The sequence below is a fragment of the Mus caroli genome, chromosome 8 (assembly GCF_900094665.2).
Source record: "Mus caroli chromosome 8, CAROLI_EIJ_v1.1, whole genome shotgun sequence".
NCBI classification, from domain to species: domain Eukaryota; kingdom Metazoa; phylum Chordata; class Mammalia; order Rodentia; family Muridae; genus Mus; species Mus caroli.
The window spans coordinates 7,237,813-7,253,958 of NC_034577.1; the positions used below are offsets into that span (position 1 = coordinate 7,237,813).

General features: G+C 44.2%; 1 protein-coding gene across 2 annotated transcripts; it reads right to left on the bottom strand.

Moving 5' to 3' along the window:
• Positions 1-554: 554 nt before the first annotated feature.
• On the bottom strand, positions 555-1,001 carry LOC110300643 (40S ribosomal protein S16-like). 2 transcript variants are annotated; one of them, XM_021170897.1, is made up of 2 exons: positions 879-977; positions 555-827 (listed from the first exon to the last, which is right to left on the bottom strand). In XM_021170897.1, exons 1-2 carry the CDS (start codon positions 975-977, stop codon positions 555-557), a joined length of 372 nt encoding a protein of 123 aa, XP_021026556.1. The 2 variants fall into 2 exon arrangements, with proteins under 2 accessions (XP_021026556.1, XP_021026558.1); XM_021170899.1 differs by having other exon boundaries at positions 555-1,001.
• Positions 1,002-16,146: the final 15,145 nt, after the last annotated feature.

Genomic DNA, 16,146 nt, shown 5'->3' on the forward strand with positions numbered 1-16,146 from the left:
CTGGATTTTAGTTTACAGTTCATAGCAGAATTATCTTTAAACTTGGGGCTTAGCTTTCACTACTTTCTGAATTATAAGGTTGATCCCAACATCCCTCCAAGCTGTTGCACTCAGAAAGGCCTTTTCTTCTTCTTCTTCTTCTTCTTCTTCTTCTTCTTCTTCTTCTTCTTCTTCTTCTTCTTCTTCTTCTTCTTCTTCTTCTTCTTCTTCTTCTTCTTCTTCTTCTTCTTCCTTCCTTTCTTTCTTTCTTTCTTTCTTTCTTTCTTTCTTTCTGAACATTAAGATCCTAGGATATTTCCTACAAAGGTAACCCTGATTTTTTGTTGTTGTTGTTTTTGTTGTTGTTGTTGATTTGAGAAAGGGTTTCTCTGTATAGCCCTGGCTGTCCTGGAACTCACTTTGTAGACCAGGCTGGCCTTGAACTCAGAAATTTGCCTGCCTCTGCCTCCCAAGTGCTGGGATTAAAGGCATGCACCACCACACCCGGCTTTCATTTATTTATTTATTTATTTTTATTTATTTGGTAAACCCTGATTCTTGAGACAGGCTTATCCCTAGGATCTCTGGTATCGGGCACAGGCACCAGGACTTCCAAACTTTTTGGATTCGCAGAGATGGGGGTCAGCTACAAGCAGAGTCCAATCGTACTGGATGAGGATATATTTGACCTCCTTCTTAGAGGCTTCATCCACATATTTTTGGTAATAAGCCACCAGGACCTTTGAGATGGCATAAATTTGGGCCACATGACCACCACCCTTCACACGGACCTGGATATCCATACCAGCAAACCGCTCCTTACCCAGAAGCAAAACAGGTTCCAGTAACTTGTACTGCAGTGTGCGAGGCTCAATCATCTCCAGGGGATGTCCATTCACCTTGATGAGCCCATTTCCTTGTTTGCAGTGGGTCGCAGCTGTGTCTGTCTTCTTGTGTCTGAAGACCTGCACGGACTGCAGCCAACCCTTGGACGGCATAGCTACAAGTACGAACATGAGTTCCTCACCGTGCTTCACCACCACTGGAAAAGGCCAAAACATGAGGTCCTTTTTTCCTTTGATAATCCATATGCATCAAGGCCCTCACTAACAGGTCAGTTTCATTAGCATTAGGCTCATCTATGTGTATAGATCTCAATGTTTTATGAATGCATTTAATCAAATAATCTTGGACTTCATACAGCTTTTACTTTTTCTCTTCCATTAGCCACTTCCAGACATGTGGGTCTCTCTTGTATGTGGTGCCTGAAATCACATTTGCTTTCAGTCTGTTTTTACATTCCCCCCACTCCCCACTCCCCACTCCCCACTCCCCAGGGAAACGTTTTTAACAGCAACTTTTCTGATAACAGAGTTTCTTCCTTCTATTTACTGGTACTTCCCATCTGCAGTGTTAAGTGAGTTTTTGCTCTTTTTTAATTTGGGTAGCTCAGCAATCGCTTCCTTGGTCTGAGTCCCTCTCTTACCACGTTTAAGGCCGTGGTTGCCTTTTCGGTGTTGTCTTAGTTGTGAGCAGCAGGTTCCGGTGGGCAGCCCTTTGGGATCTTTATTTTTTTTTTTCTATTATAAAATCTAGGGACTGGTTTTCATTCTGCGGTTTAAAATCACTGTTTGGGGGCCCAGAGAAGCAGTTCAGCAGTCAAGAAGAGTGCTTGCTATTCTTGGGGAGGGAGCGGGTTCTATTGTCAGTACCCAAGTTAGTTGATGCACAACTAGTCAACATCACTGCAGCAGCTGGGCATCCAGAACCCTTCCCATGTCTCTGTGGACATCATGTGTGTGTGCGCGCGCACACACACACACATACACACACACACACACACACACACACACACAAAATAAAATTAAGTATTTATTTTTTAAATCAAAGAATTGTTTTGTCTGCATTGGTCTGTTTAGGTGGCTGTAGGTGGTAATGTTTGGAGCTGCCTGTTTTTAGTTGTAGTTCTTGTGGTAGGAAAATGGCAGCATCAGGCTGCCAATAGCTCTGAAAAGAATCTGGACGACCTTTCACCCACTCCTCCCCCTCATACTGCCTTGGGTCTTCTCTATCCCCCACTCTGTTGAAAAATGCTTCAGTGTTTTTTGATTCTAGACAAATAGTATTTTAAAACAGGACAACTCTGGCTTATGATGTTGGTGTAAAAGATGGGAAACAATGTTAATTGCTTACTATGAAATCCTTTAAACTCTGGCAGCTCTGAAAATGTTGGCTGTAGAATCTTAAATCAGCAGACACCACCAGGTTCTCATCTTGCAGCTGTGCCGGGAGTGCCTAGACCAGTGATTTGGGGCAATTGCTTACATCCCTGAGTGTCTGAGTAGCTAGATAGTAACACTCCATTTGTGGACTGAGCATAGTGTCCACCTGATTGTCTAGCCCTTTGCCTTGGAAACTAAACCATGTGGGAGAAAAGAAACACTCCGATTGTAAAAGACTCTCCTGAGTTGTAAAGAGTGATGCACAGTTGGTAACATATAGTCAAAGGGGGCAGCAGGAGACAGATCCCAGGGACTTATACAATGAACAAAAAGCCCAGGAGCTTGATTTTGGTGAGTTTATATTTTCTAAAATTAGACTCACTTTGCTGATACAAATATCCATGTGAGCACACTTTCAGAGAGGGAGGGCAACAATGTATCCAAGCAGGAATTCTGTGTGGATGAAGCTTTCTGCCCGTGTAGATCTCACCACGCCTCCCTAGAAGGAGGCCAACCATTACCAACATCCAAACCAGCCTTCTGCTCAACCTCTAAGACATGACCTGCATTATGTCACTGCCCCTGAGTTCTCAAAACAGCTCTGGACACACCTATCATCATTGTCCTAATTTTGTAGAGGAAACCTTTACCCCTCTGAGTCCTTCACACACAGGGATACAGCTACAGCAAGATGAGAGGTAGGCTGTTTGATTCTCTGCCTTTCACAGAAAGTGAAGCTGATGTACAGCTTGTCCTTTGACAGAATTTATGACTGGTGTTTTAGAGTAGGGCTCAACTCACTGACATTAAAACATCTCCCAAGAGGGAGCTCACATGACCAAAAGCCCCCATTACACTCAGCTGCAGTCTTCAGACATCCTACACTGGGGATTATTTTTTCCTATCTGCCAATAACACAATGTAAGTGTTGATTGTGAGGACTGAGTTTGCAATGCAGCTCTCCCTGACATTGCTCTCTGCCAATCTGGGAAGTCCCCATAGAAACCAAGAGGATGCTGGCCCATGCATCCTTGTCCAGCATCACTGGGTTGTCAGGTCTCTGTTCTCTCTCTATGTGATCTCTCCATTTCAGAAAACCTAGTTGCTCTGAATGCTCTGCCTGAGCAGTGCCACGGATCTCTTGATTCTTCTGCCCTGTTTCCTGACTGCTAAGGGTCCTGGGGAGTGGGAGATGGTGTGAGCGGTTCACAGATGAATGCCTGGAGGGGTTGTCTGAGAAAATGCAGTTTGTTGGTCAAAGCAGAGATCTGGTTGATGTCAGGGGCCTCTCTGTCAGGTTGAGCTGCTGAAAATACCATAAGAATGTGTCAAAAGCTTCATTGAGAGCAACTGGCCTAGAAAAAATATAATGTATATTATTAAAATCAAGGGAAATGTCCATTAACACACACAGGAGAGAGGAGGGGGTGCTGAGGCAGAGGAGAAAACACCCTACCCACTGCAGGCTGTTTAGTCGCCCTACCTCTCTGTCTTCCTCTCCTCATTCAGCCTGACTGATTCATGCAGGCAGCTGCCACTGGTGTTACAGAGGCCTCATGTGCTCCATGGTCCATGTCTGTATTTTGTCTATATACTAAAATATTCGCTGGGAGTAAAGTGGATCATAAATTATCTTGCAATGCTGTCCTACCTATTTAAGCCCTAGGCTCTTTCTCCTCATTGGTAGAAAGACATGTGGCCCCCTGATTTTAAAGTTCATTTCAGCTCCTCGGGTGAGTGGGATTGACCACAAATGTCACAAGCTCCCTGGACATCTCCGACCTCTCTGGAGGTGGAAGAGGCGCATGACAGCTTATTTACCTTGTCTTCTTTGTACTCAGAACCCTACAAGCTGCCGCTGACCCAGGCTGTGCCTACCACTGTGTGGTGCTCTGAAACCCGAGGAAAACCCAGATCCTTACACTCCCTTTCAGTAGGAAGCAGGACTGGACAGAGACGCACACTACTTGGTCTGAACACATCATTCCTAACCCAGATGACTGCTCACATGGACCAGAGCTGAAACAGCGTAGGCAGGTCCTCTGGCTGAAGCCCTGCTCTGGCTTCCCCTTGTCAGCCTGAAACTGCATTTCCAGCCATTTGGAAATCTCTCCTCTCCCAATAGTGCCACCAACCACCATCATGCACACGTGCTGCTTGCCAGGAATCGCTTAGCAACGGAACCCTGTGTTCTGCCAGCTCTCTCCTCGTGCTGACAACCTGGATTTCACAGAAGTTGTGTTTCTAGAAATATTTCTGGACTAGGCCAGGTGATGAAGGGAACGTCTCATCACCGACACAGACGGAGAATGGATACTGGCTGCCCTGTTTATGAGTTCCAGGAGAAATTGTAGGTCTTGATCTGATGACGAGGAGTTAAAAGACATTTTATTTCCCACTGCTGGCTCTTCACTAGAAGCAGATCCACAGAACGTAGCTCAAAAGCTGATGGGCAAAGTGCTATGTCTGTGAAGAAACAGCCAACTCAATGTTAACCGCAAATATTAAACGCCATCATAAGACTAGTGTGCCGCCAAGAGGGTATTAGTGTCCTGTTAGCAGTGCCTGCTCACCTCATAAATAGAAGTCTCAACCTATGAGCTCCCCAACTTGTCTTTATTCATGCAGGGTAAAGACAGAGGACACATAGGAGACACACCCCACAACAACCGGTGCTGTCAGTATTTGCCTGGCACGAGTGTCCTCATCTGAATGCAGCCCCTATGCAACTATTTAATATGTATGGAACAAGCAGAGACACACGTCCATAACTACAGTCCCTGCTGAGGAAGCCTTGGACTCTCATTTATCTTACACTGTGTGGTCCCATAAGTGGTAAAAAGAAAATTAATATGTAAGAGTACAATTAAATCCACGCACCCGCATGGTTGGTCTTAGTTTCCCTGAAATTGCTTCATGAAGTCATGATGTGGTCATAAGAGACAGTGTGATAGTCAGGCTAATACCAGAACACGAGCTTGAATGGACTGTGGTGTCTGGTAGGGGGTGGGGGTCACGGGGTGGGAAGGCATCAGTTCTACACAATCCCCCATGCTAGCCATGGCAGTGAGTGAAGTGAGGTTCCCACAATTAATTTTTTCACACCTCTCCTAAGGTATAAGGGGCTGAGTTATGAAACGGCTTATTTTATATCCGGATGATCTATGGCATAGAGAATTGAAATAGCAGATGTGAGTTTAATAGCCAGTTGATTAGCAAGAAGGAATTCACCCTGCCCCAGGATATGCTCTAAAACAGTACAGCTTTTGGGAGTCACCTGTTCCACGTTTGTCAGGGACACCTGTTGCCTGCAAAGCTTTAGACAGATACAGAATTGCCATAGCTGCAAACTGTCCTGGAATTGTCTTGGATACTCTCAGCACTATGGAAAAACACTCATCAAAACAACATGAAGAATGTTTGTGTTTGTGCATCTGTGGTCTTAGATGGAACACCCCAGATCCCCACATGAGATCCTTGCAAGAGTGCTGTCTGAATGCAAGCGTGTGAGTCTACTTTTAACCTTCACTGGGAGGAATTGGTCTTGTCTCATTCAAACTCATTTTCATCCGAGAACATGACACACAGACATGAAAAGAGGTATGTGAGCTTCCGACATGATGTGGTGCTGAAATGATGTGGGTTCTTGCTGTCTCCCCTATCATATTCTGACATCATGATTTCTGATGAGCCAGTGAATACCAAGGTGCTTATGCTGGAGTGACCTTGGGGATCAGAGTCCAGGAGTCTCTGTGTGACATGATTTGTCAACTGATCAATATGTAACTTTGTCTCACATGGGCTTCTGCTTAAAGATGTCTGGTTCATGTAACATTGACTCAGTAGCTCCGAGCCTGTAGCCAAACACAGTCCAAATGAAGTTTATCTCACACACATATTCATGCAAAGAGCATCAGACAGCAGTGCTGCCCACAGAGCCTTTAAACAGAAGTCAGCAATGAAAGACACAAAAATGTGGAAACACAGTCCCAGCAACCTTAAAAAGGACTTTTCCCTTTACCACAGGACACCAATATCTTGGATTTCTCAAGCTTTGGGACACTCATTATACAAGCCCACAATTAGCTGCAGAGACACTGAGAATCTTGATTTTCGTGTTATGAAGAAGTTGGGATAAGCTGGGGAAATCGTGGGTGCAGAACCCCTGAGGGTCAGCAGTGTGTGCAGAATGCCTGGGGGTCAGCAGTGTGTGCTACTGGAACTTTTGAGGCTCGAGAATGAGCATTACAGAAAGAATTTGTGTGTTCCTGAACATCAGCCAGGAAGTCCTGGCCTGATACTCAAGAGTCACTGCTGAGTCTCAGAGTCTCAGTTCATGGGTGACTGGCAATGGTTGGAGCAGTGACAAATGAAGCAATTTTATTAGGAGTTACGACACCCACCCACCCACCCACACATACTACACACTCCGCCACCCATAGAGAAGAAAGCTGTACAAGGACCCATCACTGTGACAAAATGCCAGACAGAATCAACTTAAGACAGGCTTGTGCTTTAGAGATGTACCCACTATGGATGGGAAGGGCATGGAGCAGGAACTTGATGGTGCTGATCATACTGTATACACAGTATGGCCAAACTGGAAAACCTCAAGGCCCACCCCTTGTGACTCATTTTTCCAGTAAGGCTCCATCTCCTAAAGGTCTTATGATCTATAACAGTGCTACTAGCTAGAGACCAAGTATGCAAACCAAGCCCCGTGGGAGGCACAAGCACATTCAAACAACGTCCATCAGGTCCTCAGACTTTAGCTTCACTGACATCTCATAGCCTGTCCACAAGGCAATGAACAGATATCAAGAAAGTACTGAGGACTGAGCATGGAGTGGCCCTAATGCTGTCAGGAAAATTCATGAACAGAGATGCAGAACTCAAGGTTAGATCCAGGCACCACAGAAGCGGGGATCCTCCAGATGGGACTCCAGTGAGGGAGCAATAGATCCAAGGCCTGGAGAACAGTCAAATCCACCTCCAGCAAGAGCACCGGGAACTTGTGACTGGAAAAGCAACCGATGCACCATGACCATCTGAGGAAGGAGACTGCTTAACCCGTTTATGATGTGTTTTGCTTAATCTACAGCCTCCATGTGGGGTCCCACTGGGTTATGGCTCCACGTTCTTGAAGACAGAGTATTCAAAAAAGGAATGTTATGCTTAGGGAAGGAATGATTGCTCTGGATCCCACTGCCCTTGTGAGAATTCATAGCATCCCATGGATGTGAGGGGATGAGGACACCCTGACAAGGAATCCAGTCGCTAAAAAGATCATGGGGAAGCCAGGCACACATTACCCAACAGAGTCACCCAGAACAGTGTGCTGGGGTCTCACCGGATGCACGGTGCACAAGGAGGCAGAGATAAAAGCAAGAGTCCAGGTTTCTTCCACAGCCCCACCCCCAAGCGTGGCTTCTGCAGGCCGCCAATCAGAGCCCCGAAGAACCAAATGCATGCCTGGTGATCTGCTCCAGCAGGACATAGGCAAGCCAAATGTTCCCACAATTCCACTAGGTTAGGCAGGTAATCCATATAGCTATACCAATTAAGTCATGTGCCCAGAGAGCCCCTCTTCCTGTCTTTGTCTTTTCCATTTTAAAAGAATTTGATCTCTCTACTACTGTTGAAAGCAAGTGGTGGTCACAGTTGGATTCACTGATCTGGCTATAAGCTTATAACTATTTATAAGCTACGCAGATGCACCCCCACAGCTTACACACTGCTTTTTCACACCTAGACCCAGGACCATATTCTTGAGTGGCACCTGACTTACATTGCAGAGTCCAGGAAAGAACACAGTTGTTTTCCACAGTGTTTCCCAATATGCACAACTGACGTCCTTTCCCACTGGAGACCTACCCAGAAGTTGAGGGACAAACAGCACTGTGGCTAATGGCCAGTGTCACCATGCCTTGGTAATTTTTTTTCATGGTTCTTATTGCCAATCAGAAAGAACCCACTGGTACAACTACATGTTCTTCATTGTGTGCAGATAATAATGGGAAGGGGACTACAATATAGGACAGAGATTTTGATCAGGCAGGACTCTTCATTCGCCTTCTGGGGAACATTCAGTATTTTTCAGGGACTTTAGGTTTTGTTGCTGGCTTTGAACCTCTGGTGTTTTCTTAGTTTATGAATCACTGACTGTAGAAATCAGCCTTTGCCTAGCAACACAAATGGCTGGGAACAGACATTCAGGCACCTACATAGTCCTGAAAGGGCAAAATATTCACAGGATGATAGATACCAAAGGGGACCCTTGAGGTCCAGTCTGACCTATCTACACCCCCAAAGCCAACCTGAGACCAGCTGGTGACAGAACATGGCATGAGACCTTTGTTAACCTCATCCACCACACTATCTTCCTCAATGGCAGGGTAGCTGAGGTGGTCTTGGCTGAAAAAGTCCCTCTCCATCTCCTATTTTTAAACTGACGCATGGAGTAAATCCAACTCCTGTCCCAGACTTGGACTCCAACACTCCCTGATGCCTCTGAGTGCAGTGGTTCCGCCTCATTGCTGCACAGACATTTGCTAATAATCACGGGGTTCTTGGAAGCCCTTTCTTCCCCCAATAACATGGAGTTTCTTTAATCTTCTTTTTTTCCCATGAAATAGACATTAGAAATTGTGTCTCTTCCAACTGGGTACCTGTAACATGTCTCATGGCATCTTGCAAGCCTTGGAGAGAGAAGTAGCACGGTAATTAGCATTGCAAAAATTTCCATTCTCGTTTCTATTTATTAAGCAAATGTTCTTGGAAAGGCCTTTCAATTATAATTTATATATCACATATACATACATATTCTTAGAGTTCTACTCAGATTTTTCTGCATAAATTTTGAGGCCTTAAAATGCTTACATTTGCATTTAATTACCCTTCTGATTAATAGAACCAGTAAAAATAATCAAATTATGAACAATTTACATATGGATTGTTGAATGTGCTTGCCAACTCTTTTACCTTTTCTTTTTTTTAAATGATGGTCTGGCCCAGAGCATCAGAGACATGAGGAAATGAGGGGGGAAAAATCTAAATTACCAAGTAGCTTATAGCTAAGTAGTTTTACCTCATCTGTCTTTGTTTCTAAGAATGTAGACTCCATCTTGGGGTGTTGATCATAGTCTCCATGATCTCTCTCAAAGAACAGTCCCAGGCAGAGTTACTGGGGAAAGAGAGAAATGGCTCTAAGCTGGTCCTGGTGACAGGGTACAAAGGGCAGACTCTGTAATGCAAGGGAGGTGACATACTTGCTTACCAGTAAATATGCATCCTTGCTAGCAAGACGCATCCTTGATGATTAATTCTGAATGTCAACCTGCCACAGATTAGGATTGTCTGAGAGGAGAACCTCAAGTGAGGGCTTACCTAGATCCAGGTGTCCTGTGGGTAGACTGTGGTGGACTGTCTTCATTCTTAACTCACATAGAACGATTGTCCCGAACTATATAAGACAGGAGAAGAATAGCTAAGTGGAAGGAAACAACAGGCAGGCAGTGTGGGTGTGCTCATTTCTCTCCCTCTTGAGCATGGATGTGGTATGACTGTAGCCTGACTGTATCTTCCCTGCAGCGATGGACTGTAATCCAGCCAAATAAATAGATCAAAAAGCCCCTTTTCATCCCCTAAGTTGCTGTTGGTTTGGATGCTTTATCACAGCAACAGGGAGTGGGAAACTAGGTCAGCAAGCATCTTCTTCTCAACTCCTGGGTGAAATGCTCTGAAATATGCCTTCTTCTTAGACATGTTGTTGTTGTTGTTGCATGCTTTTTTTTTTTTAGCCTCATGTCCTCAGAGAAGAGGGCATCAGGTCCCACTGAATAGGAGTTACAGACAATGTAAGCCACCATGTAGATACTGAGAACTGAGCCCAGGTCCTCTGGAAGAGCAATCAGTGCTCTTGATTTCTGAGGCATCTTCCCAAGACAAATACACCTTCTTTGAATAAGCAAAACCTCTGACAAGCTTAACACACAAGACAGTGCTTTGTGGTGTGAGCCTTGAACCAACTCCTAGGGGAACACCAACACAGATTTGGAAAGACAAACTTGTAGGCATTGGTATGTCCCCAAATCCCTGAGAGTTCTAGTCCATTATGGTTATAGCCTGAAGAAGAACAGCAAGAGAAAACTGTTAGGTAAGGAGCCTACTTAGAAATGACAGCACCTCAAGGTGGTGGGTGGGTAGAAGATCTGGATACCCACCCCTGACTATGGCGGATGGAACAAACTGTGAAATAATGAGGTGACTCTTTGTGATTTTTAAAGCCAATGTGGAAAACATCCTGAATAGAGGATGGGCTTCGGGATGGACCACAGGGGCCAGCTTGAGGGGCAGACTCTAATTATGGACTCCAGGTACCTTCAGAAGTTCAGGGTTGGTCACTATATGCTCAATAACATAATTTCCTCTGTCAAGTCTCTTCCAGAATTAAAGAAGGAGTAGGGGGAGGAGAGGAGAGGATAGAGGAGAAGGAGAAGAGGAAGAAAAGGAGGAGGAGGAGGAGGAGAAGGAGACAGAGATGGATAAGTAAGGAGGAGGAGGAGGAGGAGGAGGAGGAGGAGAAGGAGAAGGAGGAGGAGAAGGAGGAGGAGAAGAAGAAGAAGAAGAAGAAGAAGAAGAAGAAGAAGAAGAAGAAGAAGAAGAAGAAGAAGAAGAAGAAGAAGAAGAAGAAGCACTAGTAGTAGCAGTAGTAACAGTAGCAGCAGCATCTGAATTATGACTAGGTCCCTCTCTGTGTTCTTGCAATGCTGAGTGTACAGGCAGATCAGGTGGGAAACAGCCAGAGGTGTCATAGTACACATAGGAATTAGGAAGTCAGGCTGGCCTTTCTCTTGCCTAAGTTTCTTTACACCATTTCCCAACTCATTGGTTTCTGAACAACCCCACTCACTAATGTCACTCAAGTCCCTCCTCTCCTGATTCTAGAAAACAGGTGAGGGTGTGAGCTCTCAGCTTGCTCTTTCCCCACCATCCACTATGCCTGCTGCCTCCTGTCTGCTGTCTGCTGCCACACATCCCTGCTGTGATGAACTCTTATTCCTCCTGAACCAGAAGTCAAATAAACTCTTTCTTCTACAAGTTGCTTGGGTCATATCACAAACTGGTTGTGTTACTGTAGGAATAAGGTGAGCGGGTATGAGAAGGGAGTCACATGACCAATTCCAGAAATCAGACTCTGGAGACCACATCAGGCTGTAGATCTACATTTACTGTGCAACACATGAGTTTTTATTCTGCATTCGAGCCAATCCCAACCTCCTAAATCCTCGGCCAATCATATCTCAGCACACCATCACTGTGCCCCAATGAAAGCCCTGCCTGGTGAGGTCAATCAGAAGGAGCAGAGGGGGTAGGGGCTTGGGTGGGAGGAACATTGTCATGTGTTAGGACTTCCATGAAGCAGGGAAGCAGCTGCTGCCCTCACCTTGGTTCTTTTTGCTACCTCACCCATGTTCTGGGAGCCATCTTAGATCGAATACCATGCACAGCCTATCAGGACTGTCAGGAGTACTCACGGGAACCTGTTACTCCTTACTCTCCATCCCACTCTTTACTTTACGAGGTTGACCTCCACACCCTTCACATTTTATCACAACAGTGGAAGCATAACTAATATACTTCATTTGACTTCTGCGTTGAGGCTCCTCAAAGTTAAATCCCACTGTCTGTTGTCTGTCATAACATACAGCTTATAAACATCTACAGTAGGTGGGATTTCATTCCACCTACACACAGACAGCATCAAACCACGCTTCTAAATGTTCCAGCTTAGTGTTTGCCTCCACAAATCTCCACTCTGTCTGTCCCAAAGGCACTCCACGGTCAGTTCTTTCACCTCAGCTTCACCACATACTGAGCATGGTTCTTAGAGGTTCCTGTTTACGTGTTGTGTTATTTTAGCTTTCATCTCAATCTAGAATCACCTCTGAAGAGAGTCACAGTTAAAGAATAATCTGAATCAGGTTGGCCTATGGAGGTCTATGGTGGATTGTCTTCATGGGTTAATTGACCCTGCCCACAGTGGAAGGCATCATTCCCTAGGCTGGACCCTGCACTGTGTAAGATGATGAAGAAGACTAGTTGAGAAGCAAGCAGACAGCATGGATTACTAGTTCTTTTTCTGCTCTTGACTATGGATGTGGGGCTACAAGATGTCTCGGACTCTTGCCTCCGTGACTTCCTTGAAATGATAGATGAGGTGAGGATACTCACAGTGGCTCTATTTAGCTTACATTTCTTTCCTTACATCCTGTGTTAATTTGCCTACATGGTGTTAGAGCTTTATCCCAGGAAGGCAACACTGGCTTTTCTAGTATGCTAGTACTATTACCATGGTAGATCTTTTAGGGGGTGGAGCCTAGCAGAAGACAGTTAAGCAACTAGAGGTGTACCCTCAGAACTCTGGTGAGTTCCCTTGAAAGTGAGCTGTTATGAATGAGCAGCCAAGCTCCTGAATCGCTCTGGCTTCCTCGCTCCCCATGCTCCCTTGTGCATAGGCGCTTGTCTGTTTTGATAGATGCCATTGTCATTATTGTTAGATTTGTTTTCATTTTTAAATTTTTGTCTATTACTATGGAGAGGGGGGTTGTGCAAGCAATAGCATGATAGCACAAGATTGGAGGTCATGGGACAACTTATAGGGTTGACCCTCTTCTTCCACCTTTATGTGAGTTTCTAGGATTGAGTCCAGGGATTCAGGCTTTGTCCATCAAGTGTGCTACCTGATGAGCCATCTCTTTTATAACTATGTTTTGACTGATATCTGAAGCAGAAGTTAAAAAACCTTTGGAATGCATTCAATTTTAAGGATGTTTATCATTAATGCTTTTGATCTTCTTGTTGATATACAACTTGACTGCATTGTAATCAGAGAATGTGACCTGCTCTAATTTAATTCTTTAAAATTCACTTAGTCTTATTTTTGTGACACAGGCATGATATTTACATAAATTGTCTTTGTAGCAATGAAAATAATGGTTCTGAAATTATTGAATTTTCCTCGAATGCCTATGAATCCTGGCTTGTTAATTATATGGCTCAAATATTTTTCTCTGTACTAAATATTTCCTGTCTGATTTATCAATCTCTAACCAACTTATATGAGTAGATTCAATCTATTAATGGATTTGCCTATATCTCCATATAATTCTGTCACTTTTTAAAATGTCTTTGGCTATTTTATTACATCCATAAATATTTAGACTTTTTATAACCCTCTGGGAAATTTAAACTTAAATCAAGACATAATAGCCCTCTTCATCTGTAATTGTGGTTTTTGCCTTTTGGCTCTTTTCTCTGGTATTAATATTGCTATGCTTGGCGTCCTGTGGTTGTTCTTCGCCTGGCATCCATTTTTCAATTAATTACCTGAGCATTTCTGCATAACTAGGCTGTAGGCAAAACTCATGCACAGGACATATAATTTGATTTTTTTTTTAATTCCCATCTGGAAATCTTTTTTTATCCGGTATGTTTGTGCACTAAGATTGCTATCACATTTCAATCCTACTTTCTCCCTTTGAACTCTTGCTTTTTCTCTTTCTGCTCTCTGTATCATGTTTAGTTTTCTCTAATTTGCTTGATGTCTCCAATTAGAATGGTAAGTCTAAAGTTCAACAGACACAATGTCTTCTCAAGTACAAGGCAGCCCTGAGGCTATCAGCTCACAGGATGCCCTGCTGTGGCAATGTGTAGTACCTCATACTCTTAGTAGTAGATTAAGTCTGACATCTTGATTGTCCTGCTGCAGCCAGGGCTGGCTAGATCAGCTGCTCGCACCCCACTCCTGGATGTTTTACTTTCTTTCCTCCAAGTACCTTTGGAGAGAACATGGGGATTATGAATCTCTTCAGTTCTTGTTCTTTTGAAATGGACAGCTATTTTACTCTTGATTATGGGAGGTCATTTGCCACATATAGCAGTTTAGAGTGACATTTGTTTTGCTTGCTCCTTTAATGGCAACACTCTACTTCCTTCCATGGGTATGTTTGGCCTCGTTTATTTTAATCAGTTCTGAAATGCTCTGTCAGTCTGTCTTGCTCTTCTCTCTCCTCATACTGTCTCCATTTCCTTGGCCATTTTTATGCTGCTCTTTATGGTGTCTCAAGTCTTTGAGAATAGAAATAAATCACCATTGCTTCCGCTTCCCACTTTCAGTGAGTAACTGCTTTCCCTGGTGCATCCCAGCGGTGGGTGGATGCACGTGTGCACATGTGCACATACATACTGATATTTGGCCAGATTTCACAGATCGTTCTTGTTCCTCAACATGATTGAGACTGGTCAAGCAGAGGGGGGTTATACAAAATGTACCAGTCTAGCTTCTAAGAACTGCCATACGCAGTGCCTTACTCGGATGATCCTGGAGCACAGGGTGGCACCCACTGAGCCCCACCCTAACACACACCACACCAAGCTTTCCACGCCTTGTTGTTGGGAGATTGTAATGACTGCAGTTGGAAAGAAGACTGTAGGAGAGGTGTTCCCTCCACTCCCTTGCATGCAGGCAGCCTGTGTTTCTGAGGCTCCTCTTCCTTCAGACGTTCTAGCTTTATTCAGAAAGTCTGAATTCCTCTGCAGATCAGCAAGCTGACCAAAAGTTCTGTCTCTTGTTCCTTTGGTGGCCATATTAATGCCACACCAATAAGACTGAATAAATCAGGGTTCTCTAGAGGAAAATAATGGAAAGAATGAAGGTGTTGTACAATAAGTTTGCTATATTGGCTCACACAGTATGGGCCTAAGAGTTCAACAGTGCCCACGGGAATGGTGAGAGGTTTGAGAATCTGGTACCTGCTGCACTCATGAGGCCAGAAACCTTAGCAGCAGTTCCAGCCTGTCACTGTATGCCCAAAGACTGCTGGAAAGCCTCTGGGACTCAGTCCACCCTGGAAGGACTAAGAACCTGGCTTCTGATAGCAGTGAAAGGTGACAGCAATGGCGGTGGCAGCAGTGGCAGCGGCAGCAGCAGGATCTATGCACTCACCAGCAGGCAGCAAAGGCAGACAGGCATTAGGCTTCTCTGTGGGATATGAATGTATGCATGTATATATGCATATATGTATGTATATTGTGTATGTATGCATGCATATATGCATGTATGTATGTATTATGATGTGTATGTATGCATGCATGCATGCATGTATGTAAGTATGCTGTACCTGTATGCATGTGTGTATATATGTTGTGTATGCATATATGTATGCCTGTATGTATGTATGTTGTACCTGTATGCATGTGTGTATATATGTTGTGTATGCATACATGTATGCCTGTATGTATGTATGTTGTGTATGTATGCATGCATGTATGTATGTATGTATGTTGTGTATGTATGTTGTGTATGCATCCATGAATGCATGGATGCATTGCTGCCTCAGCTGTTATTGCAATCACCTTCACGGATCTTCCCACAGACATGTCTCTCTCTTAGTTGATCCCATGCCCAGTCAAGCTAAAATTCACATTGAACCTTTACTGGAGGCCATTGGGAGCTTTGGTCTCTGCATACAGCACATTGGCTTCAGTGCCTGCCTTCACCCAGGTCTGATTTCTTACTATCTATATTTTTTCTACCCTTAAAAGCATCTTCAGTATGTGAATGCATATATACTGTATGCATATGTGTTTTATGTGCACATGTATGCTTGCATGAACACCTGTGTATACTCACTCATGATTGCATGAGCACACGTGTGTGTATATGAATGGTTATCTGATCATCTGCGTGTTAACATGCATGTTGTATGAGCATATGTACATGTTTGTGTGAGCATCTGTGCATGTGCATACATGCTTGTAGGAGCATCTGTGTATGCATATATGCTTGTATGAAATACATACATGCACATTTGTGCATCTACTACATGTGTGATCATCTGTGTGCATGTATGTGTGTATTAAAGTATGTATATCTCTGCATGCT